Raw genomic sequence first — 27,244 nt, forward strand, 5'->3', positions numbered from 1 at the left:
TCTATCTATCTATCTATCTCATAGGTTTGTAAAACTCAACAACAAATGGGTCGTGGCATTTAATCAATTATACTTTTAAAATATCCAATATTTTCATGCATGACAAAGTCTAAACTCCTCTTTTATCCTTAGCAAAGTAATACATTCTAAAAATGGAGCAAACGTTATCGGGCAACTTTTTAGATAAATAAAACGCATCAAAATTGAATCACATGTAATAGGTTTAGGCACCAACATGAATATAAATACAAATATTTTTAAAAACTTTTAAAATATGTCCCATTCAACATGCATTTTGAACTAATATCCAATAACAGCCTATTAGGGTAATACTAGTTGCTATGCATTACCAGTTGCTATGCATTACAGGGATAATGTGTCAAGAATTATTTGTATTGAACAGTAATGTGTACATTATCACTATATCTGATATAGATTTCTGATGTCACATAAACACAATAAACTGTGTAAGCGAGTGCAAGTAACTGTGTGCACATGTATTTATGAATCTACAGATACTCTGGAATATTTGAAAATACACTACTAGTTATATCCAAGGTATGCTTCCATATGATAGTAATTACAAATATGCCCAGGTGATTGTCTTTAATATTGGTGGTGCTAATCTGAAGACCACACGACGTTTGGAGGTCTTTAGCTATTTAGCTGAGAGTGACCCATTCTTTCACAAATACAGGGAATTAACATGAATAGCAGATTTAAACATTCATATTTCGACATGCATCAGATCCCACACTCTTAAATTGTTGTAAACAGTAATCAGATAAGTAATGAAGATCTATCCGACTAGTCAAGGTGCCTATAGTGATGGGGATGTTAAAGTCATAAGTTCTGTGATGTATCCAAACAAATCCGTGACTTCCGTGATAGGGGAATAACTGTATAATGCACTAACCAGATAGCGCAAGTAAATGCGCATTGGAGTATAATGACCTACTCCTGGTCACAGCCAGAAGGTCCTCAGCGTGAAGCCCTCAGGAGCACCAGTGCACCACTCTTGCCATCTCCTACCACCAGGGGGAGTGCGCCTCTTGACAGTAACACGAAATCACTTTATATCCTCTATCGCCAGGATTGGTGTGCTTTCATATTAGGAGATCATCTCAGGGGCTCAGCAATAAGACCTGTAGCCGTCCTCCTCAGTCCCCCGTAATAAACGTGGAAATACTATGGCTTGAGCCCCTGAGATGATCTCCTGATATGAAAGCACACCAATCCTGGCGATAGAGGATATAAAGTGATTTTGTGTTACTGTAAAGAGGCGCACTCCCCCTGGTGGTAGGAGACGGCAAGAGTGGTGCTCTGGTGCTCCTGAGGGCTTCACGCTGAGGACCATCTGGCTGTGACCAGGAGTAGGTCATTATACTCCAATGCGCATTTACTTGCGCTATCTGGTTAGTGCATTATACAGTTATTCCCCTATCACGGAAGTCACGGATTTGTTTGGCTACATCACAGAACTTATGACTTTAACATCCCCATCACTATAGGCACCTTGACTAGTCGGATAGATCTTCATTACTTATCTGATTACTGTTTACAACAATTTAAGAGTGTGGGATCTGATGCATGTCGAAATATGAATGTTTAAATCTGCTATTCATGTTAATTCCCTGTATTATACACTCAAGCGCTGCAATTTTTTGTATTTGACTTTTGATGAAGGGGGTATACGAGGTTTACCTTTATGCTAGCAGCTTGAATCCTGTCATATCCAGCGCTCGTTCCTCTCTTCATATATTCTTTCACAAATGTTTGTAGAAGCAGTCTGCATACCTAGGTACTTGATTTGTTACACCTGTGGCCATGGAAATGATTGGAACACCTGAATCCAATGATTTGGAGGGGTGTTGAAATACTTTTGGCAATATAGTGTAGTTGTCATTTAGGCTGACCAAAAGATTATTATCTATAGTGATCATCGGGTGTAAATTGTTTAAAAATTCAAGTCCACTATATTGCAACTCTCCTGAGACAAATCACATAGGGATGAAAGTGTACTCATAAAAGTATGACATAATAGCTAGGGACTACTATGGAGCAGTAAATGACATATGCTCCAAATACTGGCAAACTGTTTAAACATCTGAGAACTCAGTTTTTATTGTATGATTTTATCTATATCTCCCCAATATTGAAAAATAGCTTACCCTCGAGCCAACAGTGTGTCCCTGAAAGTACTTGTTACATCCCCAATATAGAATTGTTGGAAAGGTCCTTTATGTAGGATCACAATTTATATAGCCAATAATATTTATCCCTTGGAGATAATGGACAACTGGGGCAGAATCCTGCCAGCTGATGAAAAGCTATGAAATAGCCTCATTGATGCAAAATGCTAAAACCACACAATTTTTTTCTGTTTTTTTCATGCCCCATATAATTATCACTCTCAGGTTCTATATTCACAAAATGAAAGGATGGATCATTAACATTATGGGAGGGGGATTTACTTAAACTGGAGTGTGCAAAATCTGGTGCAGATTTGAACAGAAACGAATCAGGGTCAAGGTTTTATTGTCAAAGCTTAATTGAACAGGCTGAAGTTAGAAGCTGATTGGCTACCATGCATAGCTGCACCAGATTCTGAATGCTCCAGTTTTGGTAAATCTCCCCCTTTGTTGAATGTGAAAGTGAGTACATCTCTCAGTTTCCTGATTGTACTCGACTCGAGCAGTGAGGGAGCAGCTTGCTCGTCATTGCCTCAAGAGATCCACTTCCAGTAAATATCTTTATGCAGCCATCAAGTCCCAGCAGTCTATGATCCAGTGACACCACTGACCTTGGAAGTACCATAATCACTATCATTTTTACTGATGCCACAGGGTAAGCTCACAATATCATTAGCTGGTATTTCTATTAGATGGGAGTAGGGATTACAATAGTTCAGACCCTGAAAATACAGGTATTGCTGTTTGAGATTTTAGCAGCTATTTTTACACTCTTGTTCTTTCTTCTTCTTTTTTTTTACTCTTCTTGAAATTTAATTTTGTTTATTCGTACAATTTCTGGTGCAGTGAGAGTGAATCTAATTGATTGCAACTTTCAGCAAGAACAATTGGGCTTTGTTCATCAACATATTGCAGTAAGGCACCATATACCCGATGGAGCAATATGGTGCTGTTAATTTTGAATGGCACCCCAACGCACCTGCACTGCAATGCACAGTTATGCTCTGTCATGCAGTGCATGATCGAAAATGGTGCAGGTGTGATTTTTTTTTTTTTTTTTTTTTTTTTTTTTTTTTTTTTTTTTTAGTGTGTTGGGATCCTATCCAAATGAATAAGCAGCCTTAACATAACTCATTGGCTAGTGAGAATAGGCCCCGAAAACAAAATGTTTAAATATTTCAACCTACTAGTCCTTGGATGTGGTGGCTGCATTAGTTTTTCTTCTTAATGCTTCTTTTTTGTTTTACTTTCACCTGTGATCCTGCTACAAACATATCCTGTCCTAAAGTGACAGCTCTCATTTACGGTACTTTCTCTGTAGAGGAACTGCACTGTCACCCTAGACTGCTTTGAACTACAAATGCCTCCCACCTTCTCATCTTCATTGCGTTGGCAGAAGGTCTTTTGTGGTTCACATAAGACAGCTTGGAAAGTTAATAACATTGAGATTTCAGTTCAGTGCACAATAAGTTACAATGACGCAAGATTTTTGGCAGGATCAATAGTTGTTTTTCTATAGAATGTGCGAAGCTAAAGAACTAAAGCGATCACCGTACCAAGGACTGCTAAGCTGCAACACATTACATTTTTGTTCTAGGGTTTAGATATAATTTAAAGTGTAACTTCACTTTCGCACCCCCCCCCAGTCTTCACTGTATTTTCTTCTGTGGGTGATGAGCTGGCAGAGCCCATGAAGCCAATGTAGAATGTCCCGGAGGGCCCTGGTCCTTGGAGCTTACAATCTAGGAGGGAGGGGCTAGTGATACAAAAGGTAGTAACTGTGGGGGACGGACTGGTTGGAAGAGTAGAAGATTCCATTATTAGCTGAGAGCAGGATAGGCTTCCCTGAAGAGATAGGTTTTCAGAGATCGCCTAAAAGTGGACAGAGTAGGCGATAGTCTGATAAATTGGGGTAGAGAGTTCCAGAGGATGGGGAAAGCTCTGGAGAAGTCCTGGAGATGAGCATGGGAGGAGAAGACAAGGGAGCTAGAGAGTAGGAGGTCTTGTGAGGATCGGAGAGTACGGTTTGGGTGATATTTAGAGACAAGATCAGTGATGTAATTTGGGGCAGAGTTATAAATGGCTTTATACGTTATTGTTAATGTTTTGAATTTTATCCGTTGGGCAATGGGAAGCCAGTGGAGGGATTGGCAGAGAGGGAAGGCAGATACAGAATGGATAGTAAGGTGGATGAGTCTGGCAGCAGCATTCATGATAGACTGAAGAGTGGATAGCCTGTGATTAGGTAGGCCAATGAGGAGGGAGTTACAATAGTCAAGGTGAGATATAACAAGGGAGTGAATAAGTTGCTTAGTGGTTTCCGAGGTTAGGAACGGGCGTATCTTGGAGATGTTGCGGAGGTGAAGTCTACAAGATTTTGACAATGATTGGATTTGGGACTGAAAGGACAGATTGGAGTCTAGGATTACACCTAGTACCCTGGCATGAGGGGAGGGACTGATGATTGTGTTATTGATCTTGATGGAGAAGTCAGGGAAGGGGGCAGGGGCTGGAGGGAATACTAAGAGCTCAGTTTTGGAAAGATTGAGTTTGAGGAAGTGGAGTGAAATCCATGCTGATATGTCACTCAGTAGGTTAGTAATGCAAGAGGAGACTGAAGGGGTGAGGTGAGGGGTAGAAAGATAGATTTGTGTGTCATCAGCATAGAGATGGTACTTAAAGCCATGGGAGTTTATCAAGTGACCAAGGGAGGAGGTATAGATGGAGAAGAGAAGGGTCCAAGGACAGAAACTTGAGGGACCCCTACGGAAAGAGGGAGTGAAGAGGAGGAGGCAGCGTTATAGGTAACGCTGAAGGAGCGCTGAGATAGGTAGGAGGAAAACCAGGAGAGAGCAGAGTCTCTGAGGCCAAGAGAGTGGAGTTTTTTGAAGAGGAGGGGATGGTCAACCATATCAAAAGCCACAGAGAGGTCAAGTAGTAAGAGTATGGAGTAGTGGTCATTGGTTTTGGCAGTTAGTAGATCATTAGTGAGTTTTAGTAGGGCAGTTTCAGTGGAGTGGAGTGAGCGAAAGCCAGACTGTAAAGGGTCAAGAAGGTTGTTGTCGGTGAGGTGGGAGCTCAGGCGATTGTAGACTAAGCGTTCTAGGAGTTTAGAGGTAAATGGAAGCAGGGAGATGGGTCTTAAGTTGTTCAGGTTGGTGGGGTCCAGGGAGGGCTTTTTAAGTATGGGAGTGATGTGTGCATGCTTTAGAGGGGAGGGGAAGGCACCAGTAGAGAGGGAAAGATTGAAGATGTGAGGGAGCATAGGATGGAAGAGGGTGACCGTAGTAGTTGTGAGGGGACAGGATCCAGGGGGCAGGTAGTGAGATGGGCTTCTAAGAAAACCTTAGTGACCTCTTCTGTAGTAGCAAGGTCAAAAGAGGAAAGTGTTGAGGGAGGTTTAGTATAAGGTATGCTAAGTGGGATGGATGTCTGCAGTGGTGATGCCCCTACGAATTGCGTCAATCTTTTTTTTAAAATGATTTGCAATCTCGTGAGCAGTGAGTGATGTACTAGATGGAGGGGGAGAAAGTAGAGCGTTAAAAGTAGAGAAGAGACGACGAGGACTGGATGACAAGGTATTAATAAGAGTGACAAAGTAGGCTTGTTTGGCAGCATGAAGGGAGGAATTGTATGTTAAGAAAGCAGATTTATACAGGGTGAATTGCTCCAGCGCACGACTATGTCGTTTAAGATTTCTGGTGTTGTCAGTCTGCCAAGGTTGTAACGGTCGGGGCCTGATATTTTGTGTTGTTAGAGGAGCAAGTGAGTCTAATGTGGATGAAAGTGAACTGTTGTACACAGTAGTGGCCAGGTCAGGGCAGGACAGGGGAGAGATTCTGTCATAGAGTTGGTCAGTTGCAGAGTGGAAAGGAGCAGGATTCAAGTTGTGAAGGTTTCTGCGGGTAATTGTTTGCCGCTTTGAGGGATAAGTGTTTGAAGACGAGGACACTGTGAAGGTGATGAGATTGTGATCAGAGGGAGGAAAGGGGGTGTTTGTGATGTTGTAGGGAGTGCAAAGATGGGAGAAAACAAGGTCTAATATATTCCCATCAGATTGAGTGGAGAACTGTATACATTGTGCTAATGCAAAAGATGAGGTTAAGTTGAAGAGTTGAGATGTAGACGGGTTGTTGACATTAATTGGGATGTTAAAATCTCCGAGAATGATAGTGGGTAGTTCAGAGGAGAGAAAGTAGGGTAGCCAGCGGTAGAAAGCGGGACACCGGTCCAGGAGCCCGATAGATCACTGCAATCCTCAGAGAAATGCGAGAAAACAGCCGGATGCAGTGAGTCTCGAAAGAAGAGAAGTATAGAGAGGGAGTGTTAGGGAGGACTTGAAAGGTGCTCAGTGGGGATAGAAGCAAACCAACCCCACCACCTTTCTGACCACTGGGTCTGGGTGAGTGGGTCCAGAGAAGGCCTCCATAGGAAAGTGCTGCGGGAGAAGAAGAATCTGCTGCTTGAAGCCAGGTTTCTGTAATTGCTAGTAGTTTAAGGGAGCGGGTGACAAAAAGGTCGTGGACAGAGGTGAGCTTATTACAGACAGAGTGGGCATTCCAGAATGCACATGAAAAAAGGAGGGTGGTTTTTGGCAGCCGATATTAAATTGAGGGGATTGCGGCTATTCCGGGAAGAAAGAGGATGCCTGGTGTGGGGTGAGATACTGGAGGACCAGGGTTTGGGGAGATATTCCCAGAGGTTAGGAGAAGAAGAAGGGTGAGGAAAGTAACATGGGAGCAGGATGTACACGAGTGTACATGCCTTCCAGTCTTGGTGTTTGGGTCAGCAGGAGAGCAAAGTATCAGCAGGAGGTGATGAGAGCAGTAGTAGGGAGATGGTAGCAGTGAGGGTGAGATGTACAGGTTTTGGGGTGGAGCAGAGGGGTAAAGAAGTGAGATTTTGGGAACGCAGGATAGTAATATGAAAAGGAGGAGTAGAGGGGACATATTAAAAGGTACACGGAGTGGGACTCAGACTTGTAAGAGATGTTTCCCCAGGGTGTTTTGCTTGCAGTCTGTCCAGTGTGCAGTAGAGTTTCTTGTTGTTGTATCTTCCTGCTGCTTGAGTTATCCTGCTTTAGTAAACTGCTGTGTTTAACTGCTTATTAGCACGCCATCAAAACAGCACTCATGCAGAAACAGCACCCCATCTGTGACTATCCCCACCCCCCATGAGCTGATCTAAATTTATAGGGAGATGGTCAAATGAGCACTCTTCTCCGCCCAATTAGTAACTGATAAGGATCACGTGAATTGGGGGGGATGTTTCTCAAACACAGACCAGACACAGGCCACAGTCATAAAAAGAGTGCAACTAGAGGTGAGAACTAATCAACGGACAAAATATATATATATATATATATATATATATATATATATATATATATATATATATATATATATATACATACACTATTTATTCTGAAATTAGGAGTCTATGCGTTGTTGCAGTTTACAGTGGAGAAAGCAGATAGCAGCATTTACCCAGAGATAGCAGGATTCTATGCGTTGTTGCAGTTTACAGTGGAGAAAGCAGATAGCAGCATTTACCCAGAGATAGCAGGATTCTATGCGTTGTTGCAGTTTACAGTGGAGAAAGCAGATAGCAGCATTTACCTTTGAAAAGCAGGGGAGCCATGATTAGACTGCTGTGTGGATTATTAGTGTAACACCAAAGATTTTGGATTGAAAGAGCCCTTTCTTCCTTTTATAACATATTATGGCTGAGTTGTTAAATTAGAAGAGCAGGTTCACTTTGTAAGGAAATGTTCCCATAGCTTAGTGAATGAGGTGAAGCCCTGCTCACTTCAATCATCTAATCATGTGCAAGCAAAGTTCATGTTTTTTTCTGCATGTGATTGGATATTCTTTGGCCAGTGAAATAAACATTCTTTGCTGCCTCAGTAAGGGTCCATACACACTAGGGGCAGAAAAAATGCCATAACCTCTGGCAGAAAAAAAAGCAGCAAAAAAATGTTCGTAGTGGCTTGTATTGCACAAGTATTTATGGGCATTTGCTTTTGTAAGTGATTTTTTTTCCCCATACATTCCCCTGTGCTAATTTTTTCAGTGTGGACTTGTTAAATGTAAAAAATGTTAAATGCTTATGTGTGTTTATGGGCGTTAAAGTTTTTTTCTGCCCAAAGCTCCTCTGAAAACACAATTCTGAAGGGTTTTTTTTTCTGCCTCTAAATGCTTCTCTGAAAATATGCCTATAAACTCCCTAATTGTACATGGACACATAGGCTAACATAAAGCTATTTCTACAGGCTAAAGAAAAAAATGCAAAACGCTCTGTGCAATGGTTTTGCGGCCCCAGAGCTACTTTTCAGGGGTTCCCCGCTCAAGCTGTCTGCTGCTCCTCTTTTCTGAGGGCCACCATAGCAAGCCACTTGCTATAGGGGCACTTATTTGGGGAAACTCCCAAACTATGCTGTGTGTGTCTTTTGACATAACCAGGACCGCTCAGCCTTGCCCCCTGCTTCCTTCTTGCTGGATTTGATTGACAGCTGCAAAGAATAATGGCTCCCACTTCTTTCTCTGAGCTTGTGAGGAGATGGAGAGATCAGCACTGCTGTTGGGCACAGCACTGGATCGAGACCAGGCTTAGGTAAATATTTGGAGGGAAGATTGTTTTACTGTGAAGTTGTTGTAAACCGCTGACATGAAATATGAATATCCTTTATTAATGTGTACTTGTCTCAATCTCTCAATCCAGAGCACTAAATGTCAGTTCTGTCTGCTGCCTTATTCCTCTGCTCTCTACATGAGTCACTTCTGACAAGTTTTCCTGACACCAAGAGAAAAAAGGTGACTGTAGGGAGCTCCAGCACACTGCCTTTGATTGACAGCCTCAGCTCTTTTCCTGTGTGCTGTGTGAAAGGTGGAGGGGGGGGGGTCCCTTCCCTCCAGTCAGGTCTCAGAGCTCTTTGACTAAAGATAGTTTATTAGAGGTTACAAAATAAATTACTGTATCACCCAATATATGGCTTCCATTCAGTAGCCCAAAAAGGCATACAAAAAAGAAGGGTTTGTGAAAAAGAATTCACAGGAAAGCGGCTACATTATGAACAGAATGTGATACTCAGAAAAATTTCCAAAAATTATGCTTTATTACATATAAATATTTGACATATGGGCAATCCCCCTGGTTTACCATCACCTCAGTATGAGACAATTCACACAGACCTAAAACCATATAAAATAACACCAAAACCGGTCTGAATAAATGTGCTGCAAAGACAATGACCACAAAAAGTCTAAAGTCTTTTGTAGACTTTTTGTGGTCATTGTCTTTGCAGCACATTTATTCAGACCAGTTTTGGTGTTATTTTATATGGTTTTAGGTCTGTGTGAATTGTCTCATACTGAGGTGATGGTAAACCAGGGCGATTGCCCATATGTCAAATATTTATATGTAATAAAGCATAATTTTTGGAAATTTTTCTGAATATCACATTCTGTTCATAATGTAGCCGCTTTCCTGTGAATTCTTTTTCACAAACCCTTCTTTTTTGTAGGTCTCAGAGCTCTCCCCACTGAGCTCTACAGAGTTTAACTTCTGCTTCTTGCTCCCTGCTTTCTGAAAGCTCAGATAAACTGTATAAATTCTGCATTTTGAATAGATGTAGAGTAAAGAGGACTACAGACAAACAGGTACAACTTATGTGGAAAGATTTGTTTTATCTTTGTATATCATCTGAAGCTGGTCACTTCATTGGGTATATGAAAGGTTTTACAACCAATTTAATGCAGAGAACACATTAAGTTAAAAAAAATGTCAGCCTTTACAATCACTTTAAAACAAGTTACTTTAAGGGTCAGTTCACACTACATGCATTTCAGTTGCTTTTTTTCTGCATCCAAAACACACAGAAAGTAGGTTATATGGTTGTCACTGTCATAGTTCACATCAGTGCTTGCAGTTCCAGTGCATTCCAGTTGCAGAAAAAAAAAGTAGAACATGCTGCATTTTTCCTGAACTGTACTGCAACGCGATAAAACACACTGGAACTCACCAAAAATACACTGGAACACACATGTCCCTATTTAAATTGAAGAAAAAGAGAGGAGAAAAAACATAAATGGAATGCAGAAAAAAACGCACTGGAATGCGTAAAAAACATGCATGTAAAAACGCATTCAAAACGCATCTGGACTGCGTTTCTATAATGTGAGCCAGCTCTAATACAGTACAGGTGAAACTCAAAAAATTAGAATACCGTGCAAAAGTTCATTTATTTCAGTAATGCAACCTAAAAGGTGAAACTAATATATGAGATAGACTCATTACATGCAAAGCAAGATAGTTCAAGCCGTGATTTGTCATAATTGTGATGATTATGGCTTACAGCTCATGAAAACCCCAAATCCACAATCTCAGAAAATGAGAATATTGTGAAAAGGTGCAATATTCTCGGCTCAAAGTGTCCCACTCTAATCGGCTAATTAAGCCATAACACCTGCAAAGGGTTCCTGAGCCTTTAAATGGTCTCTCAGTCTGGTTCAGTAGGAATCACAATCATGGGAAAGACTGCTGACCTGACAGTTGTGCAGAAAACCATCATTGACACCCTCCATAAGGAGGGAAAGTCTCAAAAGGTAATTGCAAAAGAAGTTGGATGTTCCTAAAGTGCCGTATCAAAGCACATTAATAGAAAGTTATGTGGAAGGGAAATGTTTGGAAGAAAAAAGGTGCACAAGCAGCAGGGATGACCGCAGCCTGAAGAGGATTGTCAGGAAAAGACCACTCAAAAGTGTTGTGGACTTTCACACGGAGTGGACTGAGGCTGGAGTCAGTGCATCAAGAGCCACCACACACAGACGGATCCTGGATATGGGCTTCAAATGTCATATTCCTCTTGTCAAGCTGCTCCTGTAAAACAAACAATGTCAGAAGCATCTTACCTGGGCTAAAGAAAAACAGCGGTCCAAAGTCCTATTTTCTGATGAGAGCAACTTTTGCATCTCATTTGGAAACCAAGGACCCAGAGTATGGAGGAAGAATGGAGAGGCACACACTGCAAGATGCTTGAAGTCCAGTGTGAAGTTTCCACAGTCTGTGTTGATTTGGGGAGCCATGTCATCTGCTGGTGTTGGTCCACTGTGCTTCATTAAGTCCAGGGTCAACGCAGCCGTCTACCAGGAGATTTTGGAGCACTTCATGCTTCGTTCCGCAAACAAGTTTTATGGGGATGCTGACTTCATTTTCCAGCAGGACTTTGCTCCTGCCCACACTGCCAAAAGCACCAAAACCTGGTTCAATGACTGTGGGATTACTGTGCTTGATTGGCCAGCAAACTCGCCTGACCTGAACCCCATAGAGAATCTATGGGGCATTGCCAAGAGAAAGATGAGAGACATGAGACCTAACAATGCAGAGGAGCTGAAGGCCGCTATTGAAGCATCCTAGTCTTCCATAACACCTCAGCAGTGCCACAGGCTGAAAGCTTCCATGCCACGCCGCATTGAGGCAGTAATTGCTGCAAAAGGGGCCCAAACCAAGTACTGAGTACATATGCATGCTTATACTTTTCAGAGGTCCGATATTGTTCTATGTACAATCCTTGTTTTATTGATTGCATGTAATATTCTAATTTTCTGAGATTGTGGATTTGGGGTTTTCATGAGCTGTAAGCCATAATCATCACAATTATGACAAATCACGGCTTGAACTATCTTGCTTTGCATGTAATGAGTCTATCTCCTATATTAGTTTCACCTTTTAAGTTGCATTACTGAAATAAATGAACTTTTGCACGATATTCTAATTTTTCGAGTTTCACCTGTATATACAGAGATAAAAGACAACTTTGTAAATATAACCTTCGTGTTTATTTGTGTTTTGAGAGCTGTAATTACCCAACAAGTGTACACACTGCTTTATTTATTCAGTTTGTCTGCCTGTATCTGCATTGTAACTGCAAACAAGAACATAAAAGGAGTCTGCTTTTAAAGCGTATCTAAACCCAAAAGCAAAAATGTAGCATTTTTTACCAGACGTTATGTGGGGTGGCTGATTTGGTTTTCTTTTTAAGGGCCTTTATTTATTTTTTCCCTCTTTATTTCAATCTGGTAATCCTGCCATTTACTTACACTTTCTTAAACTGCCTTTAATAGACCAAAATATCCAGCAGAAGTGGCAGTTAGAGGGTTCAGAAAAAAACACACTGATGGGGGTGCTTACAATAGGTTAGTATAGCACAAAAAACATAAATTATAGCACCTGAAACTGTAGAAATTGAATAAAACAGGTATGTGGGCAGATACGTTGTTTTTAGTTATTATCTGCAGCTTCAGTGCAGATGCAGACAGGATAAATGTAAATAAAGCACATTGTTGCCATCCAGAAGTCAGTCGGGAAATCAATGTTAAAGGCCAAGCTGAGCAGATAAAAATATTAGTAAAACAAAAAATAAGTTCACCCAAATCACAACATCAGTGCATAAAGAGTTTGTTACATAAATAAGGATGCAGAAACCATAGGTTGGGTCTCCTTAAGAAAGACTTAGAATTAATACACGCTAAATAAATATCAGGCAGCACTCTAGACAGCTAACTTTTCAAGCTTCCTATATTTATGAAAGGAAGCACTATATAAAGACATACCAGTAGATCTCCCCACAGTTCCTCTATCTAGACAAAGGTAAACTCTCAGCTACAAACATTATATTCATTTTCATTGGAACATGGAGGAGATCTGGGCTAAAAGTACAGCAATTAACAAACATCAATACACATGGATAGATACCCAAATATAACCTTCAGTTGGTATGTGGATACTCAGGATCAGGTGGAGGTGGGAATCACAAAGTTTCACAGCAGTGTTAATTTTGTCAGCTAAAATATTTTTGTCAACGAAATTAACACTATTCTAGTGGACTAAAAAACGATTGGAGTTTAAGAGTGCAGAAGCTGCAGGGTTCGGGCTAGCTGTGGGAAGGAACGGAGGATTGGATAAGTAAATCTCTTTTTTCATTCCCCTAGGCATAAATAAGTTAGGTAAATAAGCTAGCAAGTTAGGTTTTAAATCCTGAACACTGTGGCAGAAAGCTGCATAATATTGGTAGCTCTTGCCACTAAACACACGTGCTGCATTCAGTACAGCATTTTAACTGTAATCCATACACTAGCAGACTTGCCCAAATATGTTTTCTTTAATTAGCAAGCCTCTGCATGCCCCAGAACACTTTTCTTAAGACAAGTTGCCTTTAATATAAACCTGTCACAAACTTGGCCAAATGCTTGCGCAGACATTACTTTCAGTGACAACCACAAATTTAAGGAGTCTATACATCCTGAGATATCAGTAGTTACAGTGGGGATCGAAAGTTTGGGCACCCCAGCTAAAAATTTGTATTAATGTGCATAAAGAAGCCAAGGAAAGATGGAAAAAACTCCAAAAGGCATCAAATTACAGATTAGACATTCTTATAATATGTCAACAAAAGTTAGATTTTATTTCCATCATTTACACTTTCAAAATAACAGCAAACAAAAAAATGGCGTCTGCAAAAGTTTGGGCACCCTGCAGAATTTATAGCATGCACTGCCCCCTTTGCCAAGCTGAGACCTGCCAGTGTCATGGATTGTTCTCAATCATCGTCTGGGAAGACCAGGTGATGTCAATCTCAAAGGTTTTAAATGCCCAGACTCATCTGACCTTGCCCCAACAATCAGCACCATGGCTTCTTCTAAGCAGTTGTCTAGAAAACTGAAACTGAAAATAGTTGACGCTCACAACGCTGGAGAAGGCTATAAGAAGATAGCAAAGCGTTTTCAGATGTCAATATCCTCTGTTCGGAATGTAATTAAGAAATGGCAGTCATCAGGAACAGTGGAAGTTAAAGCAAGATCTGGAAGACCAAGAAAAATATCAGACAGAACAGCTCGCAGGAATGTGAGAAAAACAATTCAAAACCTACGTTTGACTGGATGATCCCTCCAGAAAGATCTGGCAGACACTGGAGTTGTGGTACACTATTCCACTATAGATACTTGTACAAATATGGTCTTCATGGAAGAGTCATCAGAAGAAAACCTCTTCTACGTCCTCACCACAAAAATCATGGTTTGAACTTTGCAAATGAACATATAGACAAGCCTGATGCATTTTGGAAACAAGTTCTGTGGACCGATGAGGTTAAAATTGAACTTTTTGGCCGGAATGAGCAAAGGTACGTTTGGAGAAGAAGGGGCACAGAATTTAATGAAAAGAACCTCTGTCCAACTGTTAAGCATGGGGTTGGATAATCATGCTTTGGGGTTGTGTTGCAGCCAGTGGTACAGGGAACATCTCACGAGTAGAAGGAAAAATGGATTCAATAAAATTTCATCAAATTTTGGATGGTAACTTGATGCCATCTGTGAAAAATCTGAAGTTAAAGAGAGGATGGCTTCTACAAATGGATAATGATCCTAAACACACCTCGAAATTCACGGGGGATTACATCAAGAGGCGTAAACTGAAGGTTTTGCCATGGCCTTCACAATCTCCTGACCTCAACATAATTGAAAATCTATGGATAGACCTAAAAAGAGCAGTGCGTGACAGACAGTTCAGAAATCTCAAAGAACTGGAAGACTTTTGTAAGGAAGAATGGGCAAAGATACCTCAAACAAGAATTGAAAGACTCTTGGCTGGCTAAAAAAGCGTTTACAAGCTGTGATACTTGCCAAAGGGGGCAGTACAAGATATTAACTCTGCAGGGTGCCCAAACTTTTGCAGACGCCATTTTTTTGTTTTCTGTTATTTTGAAAGTGTAAATGATGGAAATAAAATCTAACTTTTGTTGACATATTATAAGAATGTCTAATCTGTAATTTGATGCCTTTTGGAGATTTTTCCATCTTTCCTTGGCTTCTTTATGCACATTATACAAATTTTTAGCTGGGGTGCCCAAACTTTCGATCCCCACTGTATATAATATATGTAAATATTGACTTTATGGTAAAAGGCAAGACTCATCTCCAGAACCTCAATATTTACTGAGGTCATCTTGTCACATTAACCACTTGCCTACCAGGCACTTATACCCCCTTCCTTACCAGGCCAATTTTCAGCTTTCAGCGCTGCCGCACTTTGATTGACAATTGCGCGGTCATGCAACATTGTACCCATATGAAATTTTGATCATTTTTTTCTCACAAATAGAGCTTTCTTTTGGTGGTATTTAATCGCCACTGGGCGCTTTACTTTTTGCGCTATAAATTAAAAAAAGTGCAAAAAATTTGAAAAAAAAAAAAAGTTTATTTGTTTCTTTTATAAAATTTTTCAAACAGGTATTTTTTCTCCTTCACTGATTTGCGTTGATGAGGCGGCACTGATGGGCACTGATAGGCGGCACTGATGGGCACTGATAGGCAGCACTAAAGGGCACTGATAGGCAGTACTAATGAGGTGGCACGGATAGGCGGCACTGATATGCAGCACTGATAGGCGGCACTGATAGGTGACACTGATGATGGGTACTGATAGACGGCACTGACTGGCATCACTTCTGGGCACTGACTGGCGGCACTGACTGGCACAACCCCTGGGCACTGACTGGTGGCACTGACTGGCAGCACTGGTGGGTGGCACTGGTGGGTGGCACTGGTGGACAGCACTGGTGGGTGGGCACAGGTGGGTGGCACTGGTGGGCACAGGTGGGTGGCGCTGGTGGGCACAGGTGGGTGGGCACAAGTGGGTGGCACTGCTGGGCACATGTAGGTGGCACTGCTGGGCACAGGTAGGTGGCACTGCAGAGTGGCACAGGTGGGGGCACTGCTGGGCACAGGTGGGGGCACTGCTGGGCACAGGTGGGGGCACCGCTGGGAATGGGTGGGCGGGGCTAGTGGGCGCACAGCTGATCGGAACTTGCGGGGGTCACTGCTGGGCACCGATCATCAGGGCACTGATCATCAGTGCCCTGATGATCGGTGCCGATCCCCGCTCTGACAACTGCCGGTTCTCGGCAGTACTTTCCTCACGATCTGACAGCGTGAGGAAAGTGCAGCCGAGAACCGGCACTTGCATTTTCCTGTGATCAGCGTGTCATTGGACACCGCTGATCACGTGGTAAAAGGCCGGTGGGATCGGCCTTTCACCACATCTCGTGATCAGCTGTGTCCGTAGGACACAGCGATCACGGAGATCGCCGGGTGCGCGCCCCCTGGGGCGCGCAGGAGAGCGCGTTCTGGGAGGACGTCATATGACGTCCACTCAGAACTGGCCGGCCGCGGTGAAGCCGTCATTCGGCTATGCGCGGTCGACAAGTGGTTAAAGAACTGGTAGGAAGGATCAGGGTCAGGCATAACCTCAACTGCCTTTATTTGTGGATCTGCTGTTCCTTTTCACTTACAGCTATCACCAAAGAAAACCTCTGCTTATAGTACAGGTGAAACTCGAAAAATTAGAATATCGTGCAAAAGTTCATTTATTTCAGTAATGCAACTTAAAAGGTGAAACGAATATATGAGATAGACTCATTACATGCAAAGTAAGATAGTTCAAGCCGTGATTTGTCATAATTGTGATATTATGGCTTACAGCTCATGAAAACCCCAAATCCACAATCTCAGAAAATTAGACTATTACATGTAATCAATAAAACAAGGATTGAACATAGAATAATATCGGACCTCTGAAAAGTATAAGCATGCATATGTACTCAGTACTTGGTTTGGGCCCCTTTTGCAGCAATTACTGCCTCAATGCAGCATGGCATGAAGTCTGTGGCACTGCTGAGGTGTTATGGAAGACCAGGATGCTTCAATAGCGGCCTTCAGCTCTTCTGCATTGTTCGGTCTCATGTCTCTCATCTTTCTCTTGGCAATGCCCCATAGATTTTCTATGAGGTTCAGGTCAGGTGAGTTTGCTGGCCAATCAAGCACAGTAATCCCATGGTCATTGAACCATGGTGCTTTTGGCAGTGTGGGCAGGTGCCTTGCAGTGTGTGCCTCTCCATTCTTGCTCCATACTCTGGGTCCTTGGTTTCCAAATCAGATGCAAAAGTTGATCTCATCAGAAAAGAGGACTTTGGACCACTGAGCAACAGACCTGGTCTGTTTTTCTTTAGCCCAGGTAAGATGCTTCTGAGGTTGTTTGTTGCTCAGGAGCAGCTTGACAAAAGGAATACAACATTTGAAATCCATGTCCAGGATCCGTCTGTGTGTGGTGGCTCTTGATGCACTGACTCCAGCCTCAGTCCACTCTTTGTGAATGGCCTTTTCCTGACAATCCTCTCTAGGCTGCGGTCATCCCTGCTGCTTGTGCACCTTTTTCTTCCACACTTTTCCCTTCCACATATCTTTCTATTAATATTCTTTGATACAGCACTTTGGGAACATCCAACTTCTTTTGCAATTACCTTTTGAGGCTTTCCCTCCTTATGGAGGGTGTCAATGATGGTTTTCTGCACAACTGTCAGGTCAGCAGTCTTTCCCATGATTGTGATTCCTACTGAACCAGACTGAGAGACCATTTAAAGGCTCAGGAACCCTTTGCAGGTGTTATGGCTTAATTAGCTGATTAGAGTGGGACACTTTGAGCCTAGAATATTGCACCTTTTCACAATATTCTAATTTTCTGAGATTGTGGATTTGGGGTTTTCATGACTTGTAAACCATAATCATCACAATTATGACAAATCACAGCTTGAACTATCTTGCTTTGCATGTAATGAGTCTATCTCATATATTAGTTTCACATTTTAAGTTGCATTGCTGAGCTAAATGAACTTTTGCACGATATTCTAATTTTTTGAGTTTCACCTGTATGTGTTTCATTCATCACACTCAGTTTATATTGCTTAACCTTGTGATGTGTTTACTTTTCCATAGCTGTATGTGACAAGCTAATGACTGAGGGATATAATACCAAGTAAGCTTTGTGGGTTAATCTATTAAAATAATAAAACACATATGTACCAAACAGGAAATTGTGCAGAGCTTTTGCTTTGTTCCTTTGTAAATGTATAATCTCGCTTTTAATGTAATCAAGGCAGAAGCCAGGTCTGTGGGCTGCTTTTGAAGAGCGCTTGGTTCTGTTGTCATTAACAAATCATAGGGCTGCAGTGTGGCTTTGCAGTGCCCTACTGTTTCAGGGTAGCTGAGTTTTCTTTAAAGAAGAACTCTGCTCTAATCAAACAGTAGTTTTGTTTTTTTTTTAAACTGGGTAACTTTGGACTTGTTAACCAGTTGCCGACGGCAGATAGCCGAATGACGGCTGCACTTCGGCAGGCCAGTTCTGGGAGGGCGTTGTATGACGTCCTCCCAGAACGCGCTCTCGGCGATCTCCGTGATCGTTGTGTCCGTAGGACACACCTGATCACGTGATGTGGTAAAAGGCCAATCACAGCAGCCTTTTACCACGTGATCAGCCGTGTCCAATGGCACGCTGATCACAGGGAAATGCAGTTGCCGGTTCTCGGCTGCACTTTCCTCACGCTGTCAGATCGTGAGGAAAGTCCTGCCAAGAACCAGCAGTTGTTAGAGCAGGGATCGGCACCGATGATCAGTGCCCTGATGATCGGTGCCCAGCAGTGCCACCCACCAGTTCCGCCCACTTGTGCCCAGCAATGCACCCACCTGTGCCCAACAGTGCAACCACCTGTGCCACCCAGCAGTGCCACCCACCTGTGCCCAGCAGTGCCACCCACCTGTGCCCAGCAGTGCCACCCACCTGTGCCCAGTAGTGCCACCCACCTGTGCCCACCAGTGCCACCCACCAGTGCCCAGCAGTGCCACCAGTCAGTGCCCAGCAGTGATGCCAGTCAGTGCTGCCTATCCGTGCCACCTCATTAGAGCCGCCTATCAGTGCCACCTATCAGTGCTGCCTACCCGTGCCACCTCATTAGTGCTACCTATCATTGCCGCCTATCAGTCCCCTTCAGTGCCCATCAGTGCTGCCTGTCAGTGCCCATCAGTGCTGCCTCATCAACACACATCAGTGAAGGAGAAAAATTGCCTGTTTGCAAAATTTTATGTAAAAACGGGCGGCACAGTGACTTAGTGGTTAGCACGTCTGCCTTGCAGTAAATGGGTCATGGGTTCGATTCCCGACCATGGCGCCTCCTGCATGGAGTTTGCATGTTCTCCCTTTGCTTATGTGGGTTTCCTCCGGGTGCTCTGGTTTCCTCCCACACTCCAAAGACATGCTGGTAGGTTAATTGGATCCTGTCTAAATTGGCCCTAATATGTGTATGTATGAATGTAAGTTAGGGACCTTAGATTGTAAAATCCTTGAGGGTTAGAGACTGATGTGAATGTTCAATATATGTGAAAAGCACTGCGTAAATTGACAGCGCTATATAAGTACCTGAAATAAAATAAATAATAGAAACAAAAACTTTTTTTGTTTATAGTGCAAAAAGTAAAACACCCAGCGACGATTAAATACCACCAAAAGAAAGCTCTATTTGTGATTTAAAAAAATGATAAAAATTTCATATGGGTACAATCTTGCATCTCTGCGCAATTGTCAATCAAAGTGCGACAGTGCTGAACGCTGAAAATTGGCCTGGTAAAGAAGGGGGTATAAGTGCCCGGCAGGCAAGTGGTTAAAGAATTACGAAAGGCATTTTTAGAGTGGAAGGGGTTAGAACACCTGTCAGGTTTCTGTTGCTGTCTGGGTCCTTGTTGGGGAGATTCACCATCTCTTTTTGTACTGGTGACTGGTAGTAAAAAAAAAAATCCCACGTTTTTGAACTGTCACCAGAACAGGAATAGAGGGGAAATCTTCCCCTGTGGACACTAGTTCTGGTGATTACCAGGGATTTCAGAAAACGTTTACGGAAATATTTTTTTACAGAATCCCTCTCTATCTCCTCATCTCTACAACACAGAGAGTAATAATTTTATAGTCCAAAATAAGAACTGGGTGGATACCTTAAGCTGGCCATAGATGCTGGCAGCTTTTATGTTCTCCAGGTGGGGGGGGGGTGCAGAGGGGGAGTTATCCCTGCCGGGAGAACACACAGTGAATTTTGCTAGTGGCTATAGCCACTGGCAATAATCGCATGAAAAATCTGAAAGGCTGGATGTACACAAGTTGAGCAATCAACTTGCCCATACATGGCTGGAATCTCAGCAGGTCCTCGCTGAACTGGTTGAAATTCGAACCGTCTATGGCTGGCTTCAAAGTAAAGACGGTCCAAGATAAGAACTGGATAGACTCTAGGAAATGTGCATAAGACACACTTATTGAGCAGATACACACACACATATATATATATATATATATATATATATATATATACACTTGTGTTCAAAATAATAATCACTGTTTTTGGTAGAAATTATATTTCTACATGGCAAATAATTTACTAGCAGGTGTAGTAGAGTAATAGAAATCCAACAGACCCAACAGTCATGACATACATGCTGCTGATTCTGTGTAACTGAATCACTAATTGAAAGGGGCGTGTTCAAAATAATAGCAGTGTGGAGTTCTATTAGTGAGGTCATTCATTCTTTGAAAAACAGTTGGCGATTATTGCCCTTATTTAAGGAAGGAAGGCAGCAAATGTTGTACATGCTGGTTACAGTGCATTTCTCTCTGAAATTCGGAGGAAAATGGGTCGTTCCAGACATTGTTTAGAAGAACAGCGTACCTTGATTAAAAAGTTGATTGGAGAGGGGAAAACATATAAAGAATTGCAGAAAATGATAGGCTGCTCAGCTAAAATGATCGCAAATGCTTTAAAATGGCAACCAAAACCTGAAAGACGTGGAAGAAAGCGAAAAACTACCATTCGAATGGATAGAAGAATAGCCAAAATGGCAAGGACTCAGCCAACAATCAGCTCCGGGAAGATCAAAGAAGGTCAAAAGTTACCTGTGAGTACTGTTACAATTAGAAGACGCCTATGTGAAGCCAAGCTATCTGCAAGAAGCCCCCGCAAAGTCCCACTGTTGAAAAAAAGACGTGCTGAAGAGGTTACAATTTGCCAAAGAGCACATTGACTGGCCTAAAGAGAAATGGTGCAACATTTTGTGGACTGATGAAAGTAAGATTGTTCTTTTTGGATCTAGTGGCCGGAGACAATTTGTCAGACGACCCCCAAACACTGAATTCAAGCCACAGTACACTGTGAAGACAGTGAAGCATGGTTGCGCAAGCATCATGATATGGGGATGTTTCTCATACTACGGTGTTGGGCCTATTTATCGCATACCAGGGATCATGGATCAGTTTGAATACATCAGAATACTTGAAGAGGTCATGCTGCCTTATTCTGAAGAGGAAATGCCCTTGAAATGGGTGTTCCAACAAGACAACGACCCCCAAACACACCAGTAAACGTGCAACATCTTGGTTCCAGACCAACAAGATTGACGTTATGGAGTGGCCAGCCCAATCCCCGAATCTTAATCCAATAGAAAACTTGTGGGGTGACATCAAAAATGCAGTTTCTGAGGCAAAACCAAGAAATAGAGAAGAACTGTGGAATGTAGTCCAATCATCCTGGGCTGGAATACCTGTTCACAGGTGCCAGAAGTTGGTTGACTCCATGCAACACAGATGTACAGCAGTTCTCAGAAACAGTGCTTATACAACGAAATATTAATTAGGTGATTCAAAGGAAAGCAAAATCTTCAAACATTTTTCAGTTTATATAGTGAATGTTTGAGTTTGTAAAGAAGAATACAAACACTGCTATTTTTTTGAACAGTCTAATATTCACTTTTCTTCCATTTTTTTAGAGGAACAACACAAATTTGATATATTTTTCTTCATTTTTGATTTGGAATAGAATGTGTAGTGTTCCCAATGCATTTGTGTGTATGGAAATAAAAGCTTTTAGAAGGATTTTGAGCTTTATTCACTTTTTTCAACACACTGCTATTATTTTGAACACAACTGTGTGTATATATATATATATATTTTGCAGACCAGTTAAGGCCAGTAAAGAGGGAGCAAAAAAGAAACGTTCACTGACAGGATTTACATCCAGTTTTTCTAGTCTGACACTCTGTGCACACTCTCTCTTCTGCATGTTGCTAATTGACAGTATAGATTGCAAATATTAGATTTTGTAAATAATTATTTTATTATGTGATCAGTTTACAGTGGGTTAAATAATTATTTGATCTTCTGCAGATTTTGTAAGTTTGCCCACTTACAAAGAAATGAAGGGCCTATAATTTTATCACAGGGGTATTTTTAACCACTTGCCTACCGGGCACTTATACCCCCTTCTTTACCAGGCCAATTTTCAGCTTTCAGCACTGTCGCACTTTGACAATTGCGCGGTTATGCAAGATTGTACCCATATGAAATGTTTATCATTTTTTTCTGACAAATAGAGCTTTCTTTTGGTGGTATTTACTCGTCACTGGATGTTTTACTTTTTGCGCTATAAACAAAAAAAGTGCAAACAATTTGACAAAAAAAAAAAAGTTTCTTTGTTTCTATTATAAAATTTTACAAACAGTTAATTTTTCTCCTTCACTAATGTGCGTTGATGAGGCAGCACTGATGGACACTGATAGATAGCACTGAAGGGCACCGATAGGCAACACTGATATGCAGCATTAATGAGGTGGCACGGATAGGCAGCACTGATAGGTGGCACTGATGATGGGTACTGATAGACAGCACTGATAGGTGGCACTGATGATGGGTATTGATAGGCAGCACTGATAGGTGGCACTGACGGGCATCACTGCTGGGCATTGACTGGCGCAACTGCTAGGCACTGACTGGCACAACAGCTGGGCACTGACTGGTGGCACTGACTGGCAGAACTAGTGGGCACTGGTGGGTGGCACGGGTGGGCACAGGTGGGTGGCACTGCTGGGCACAGGTAGGTGGCACTTCTGGATGGCACTTCTGGGCACAGGTGGGTGGAACTGCTGGGCGGCACTGGTGGGCACTGCTGGGCACAGGTGGTTGCACTGCTGGGCACAAGTGGGAGGAACTGGTGGGTGGCACTGCTGGGCACTGATCATCAGTGCCCTGATGATCGGTGCCGATCCCTGCTCTAACAACTGCCGGTTCTCGGCAGTACTTTCCTCACGATCTGACAGCTTGAGGAAAGTGCAGCCGAGAATCGGCAATTGCATTTCCCTGTGATCAGCATGTAATTCAGGAGCTCAGTGAATTCAAGCATGGTACCGTGATAGGTTGCCACCTGTGCAATAAGTTCATCCATGAACTTTCCTTGCTACTAAATATTCCATAGTCATCTTTTAGTGGTATTATAACAAAGTGGAAGCAACTGGGAATAATAGCAACTCAGCGACGAAGTGGAAAGCCACGTAAAATGACAGAGCGGGGTCAGCTCATGCTGAAGTCGCCAACTGTCCGCAGAGTCAATAGACCTCCAAACTTCGTGTGGCCTTCAGATTAGCACAACAACAGTGCGTAGAGAGTTTCATGGACTTGGTTTCCATAGCTGAGCAGCTGCATCCAAGTATTACATCACCAAGTGCAATGCAAAAGCATTGGATGCAGTGGTGTAAAGCATGCTGCCACTGGACTCTAGAGCAGTAGAGACGTGTTCTCTGGAGTAACTAATCACACTTCTCTGTCTGGCAATCCGATAGATGTGTCTGGGTCTGACAGTTGCAAGGAAAACGGTACTTGCCTGACTGCATTGTGCCAAGTGTAAAGTTTGGTGGAGGGGAGATTATGGTGTGGGGTTGTTTTTCAGGGGTTGGGCTTGGCCCCTTAGTTCCAGTGAAGGGAACTCTTAAGGCGTCGGCATACCAAGACATTTTGGACAATTTCATGCTGCCAACTTTCTTGTTAGTTTGAGGATGGCTTCTTCCTGTTCCAACAAGACTGCACACCAGTGCACAAGGCAAGGTCCATAAAAACATGGATGAGCGAGTTTGGGGTGGAGAAACTTGACTGGCTGCACAGAGTCCTGACCTCAACCCTATAGAACACCTTTGGGATGAATGAGAGCAGAGACTGCGAGCCAGGCCTTATGTGACATCAGTACCTGACTCCACAAATGCTCTTCTGGAAGAATGGTCAAACATTCCCATAGACACACTCCTAAACCTTGTGGACAGCCTTCCCAGAAGAGTTGAAGCTGTTATAGCAAAGGGTGGGCCAACTCAGTATTGAACCCTACATACTAAGACTGGGATGCCATTAAAGTTCATGTGTGTGTAAAGGCAGGCGTCCCAATACTTTTGTCAATATAGTTTATATATCTTCTGTTGGGTAACCTTGATGGACATGTGTCTTATTTCACTTGACTGTGCAACTATGTACATCAAAATCATTCTGTATAGACTACTGCCTTATAGAACAGATTGGGACATCACAAACGCATGCAATGGAGTGGTTATTTTCTAGTTAAAGCGTATGTCTGAGCAATAAAAAAAAAAAATGCGTCTTTGCAATACATGTACATTTTTCCATGTTTCATTTCTTTAGGAAACACAGCAAGTACAGATTTTTTTTTTATCTTGCCAGAAATACTTTTACCTTCCAACAAGTTAACAACCCTGCCTTTGCTCTGAAATCCCAAGCAATATAGTCATCCCTACCCAGTTTCCCTTTGCTGGGGTACAGAACACCTTCTTGTATTCTCATTAACATAACGTAGGGGGGATGTGTGTATTCATAAGTCCAGCAAAGGAGAACTCATGTAGAGTTGATAACGTGGGTGCATTTACTAAAACTGGAGCACTCAGAATCTGGTGCAGCTGTACGTGGTAGCCAGTCAGCTTCTAACTTCAGCTTGTTCAGTTAGTAAATTCTGGAAGCTGATTGGTTTCTGTGAAGAGCTGCACCTGATTTTGCACTCTCTAGCTTTAGTAAATAACTTCCACTGTTTGGATTAGTGTATCTTAGTGTAGCAAAGACAACATTGTCAGTTCACTGGTGTTTTGCTGGGATAAAGGGGTATATTTCTGTATGTGCAGCGATTTTAGGGGATATAACAGGGAAATGTGCATGTATTGGAGAGCTGTCCTGAATATATTCGTTTTTATTTTGTTTAGACATACTCTTTTTAAATATTTAATTGATTAGCAGAAGCATGGAGTCGCTTTAAATGTTCCTTTTGTCCAAGCCTTCTTTTCCTGCTACCATATACCAGTTAATGGCAAAATTAAAGAGCCTGAGAGAAATGAATGCTGTTAGCAGCTGCTAGAAAATTTGGAAGAAGTGTTTCAGTTTTTTTTTTTTCACAAGCTTAAACTTGGGGTTTGTAGTTGAAACCCACAGAATTTAGCACTCTAAGATGCAGACAGAGCTTTTGGCAAGCCATGTTGGGAATTGTGATCTTTACCAGCTTGGGGGCTGCTTCTTTAACCACCTCCCATTCCGGCCGTTCTATATAAACTGCAGGGGCGGGTGGCCATTTATAAATAGCCTCCCTGCTTGTGTGCGCTCCCTGGGAGCACCACGATCCAGTGCCCGCTGTGTCCTCCTGACACAGTGGAACACCGATCGAGAAGGAGAAATGACTGCTCTTACAGCCTTTATGGGTGTAAAAGCAATCCGTGTAAAAAAAAAAAAGTTCTTTATCACCCCCCCCACAAGTAGTACAGTGTCACCATGGTGACACTGTACTGCTAGGGTGACAATATATTTTTAAAAAAAAACTATAATTTTTGGTTATAAACTAATTTGGGTTATTATTTTTTTTTACTAAAAAGATAACTGAATACATTTTGGCCAAGATTTATGATGAAATATTATTTATTTGCAAAATTTTATAAGAAAAACACTTTTTTTTTGTAATTTTTGGACTTTTTCATTTATATAGCAAAAAAAAGAAAAATCCCAGTGGTGAATAAATACCACTAAAGTAAAGCTTTATCTGTCTCAAAAAAAATGCTAAAAAATTCATATGGGTACAGTGTTGCATGACCGCGCAATTGTCATTCAAAGTGTGATAGCACTGAAAGCTGAAAAATTGGCCTGGACAGGAAGGGGGTAAAAGTGTCCGGACTTGAAGTAGTTAAACTGTATTCCAGATGCTGTGCCCTAATAAACTGCGCATGATTGTGCTGCTGGCTCAGATCTTTTAATAACAATGATTCAACTTCATGGGAACACACATATTCACTGTAGTTCTGGGGAATCCCAAAAAAGAAAATCTGACTTCTTAATTATGTGTCTATGAGTACTGTGTATACAGAACATAAGGTAAAGGTTAGGACATGCTGATCTGGCACAAAAGATGTTAGAGGGTTGCTATTTCTGCGTCACTCTGATTTTCTCAAGATTTCAGTTTTATGTTTGTATACTCTTCCTGGTTTTATTTGCCATGTTTTGTGGGGTTTTTTTTTTTTTTTTTTTTTGTTTTTTTTGCTTTTTTTTTTTCTACACTGTGTCCTTCTCTTTAGCCCAGTCCCTACCATTGATCATCAGATGCTTTCTCCTCCCTTCTAGAGACTTCATCTGGTTAGCACAATCAGATTATCTTGCTCGCCCGGCTCTGATGCATTTTCCCCCTGGAACAGCATGTGGAGTCATAAGCTGGCACAGCTCTTTTCAGAGGCCAGGAGACTCGGAATAAAGGCTGCCAAAGGACAGCATTATGGATCAGCCAGGTTCTGCAGATCAACAGGTATAGGAAACCGCTATCTCAGCATGGCTCCAGCAACACAAGAGTGCTCCTGGGTCCTGCACAAAGATCACTTTGGTGAGTTAACTTATTTACAAAATGATCATCATTATTCACAGCTGTCTCCTATTAAAACCATGTGCATAAATTCCTATATAAAATGCTCCGTGCTCAAATTAATATTCTCTGCAGATCTACTGCTTCCATTTTACACCTGCTTCATTAATCTTACTATTTTCACCAATAAATTATACCTACTAAAATATGCGCAAATTCATATACTACAAAAAGTGATTTGTGCTCAAATTAATATTCTCTGCAGATCTACTGCTTCTACTTTGCACCTACTTAAATAATCCAATGGTGTTAACTACTGAGTTAAATAAACCAAAATCATAAAATGCATATACTGTTTTGTGCTCAGTTGATGTTCCCTGCAAATCTACTGCTTACAATTTACACCTATTTCAATAAAGTTCACTAATCAATAAAAAGTTCATAACATACAGTTGCAAGAAAAAGTATGTGAACC

The 27,244-nt window shown here is 41.9% G+C and overlaps 1 protein-coding gene across 4 annotated transcripts in view; it reads left to right on the forward strand.

The window, feature by feature from the left end:
• TMLHE (trimethyllysine hydroxylase, epsilon) overlaps window positions 1-27,244 on the forward strand; it is a 58,968-nt gene that overhangs the window by 4,139 nt on the left and 27,585 nt on the right. For all 4 annotated transcript variants that reach the window (XM_089651948.1, XM_089651950.1, XM_089651947.1 and 1 more), the window contains one exon: window positions 26,538-26,790. In XM_089651948.1, the coding sequence (XP_089508074.1) occupies window positions 26,610-26,790 (181 nt within the window). In that variant the 5' untranslated portion in view covers window positions 26,538-26,609. The remainder of the gene's footprint in view (window positions 1-26,537; window positions 26,791-27,244) is intronic.

This window comes from Staurois parvus, unplaced genomic scaffold, assembly GCF_062004578.1.
Source record: "Staurois parvus isolate SC_StPar_1 unplaced genomic scaffold, SC_StPar_1.0 ptg000668l, whole genome shotgun sequence".
NCBI lineage: Eukaryota > Metazoa > Chordata > Amphibia > Anura > Ranidae > Staurois > Staurois parvus.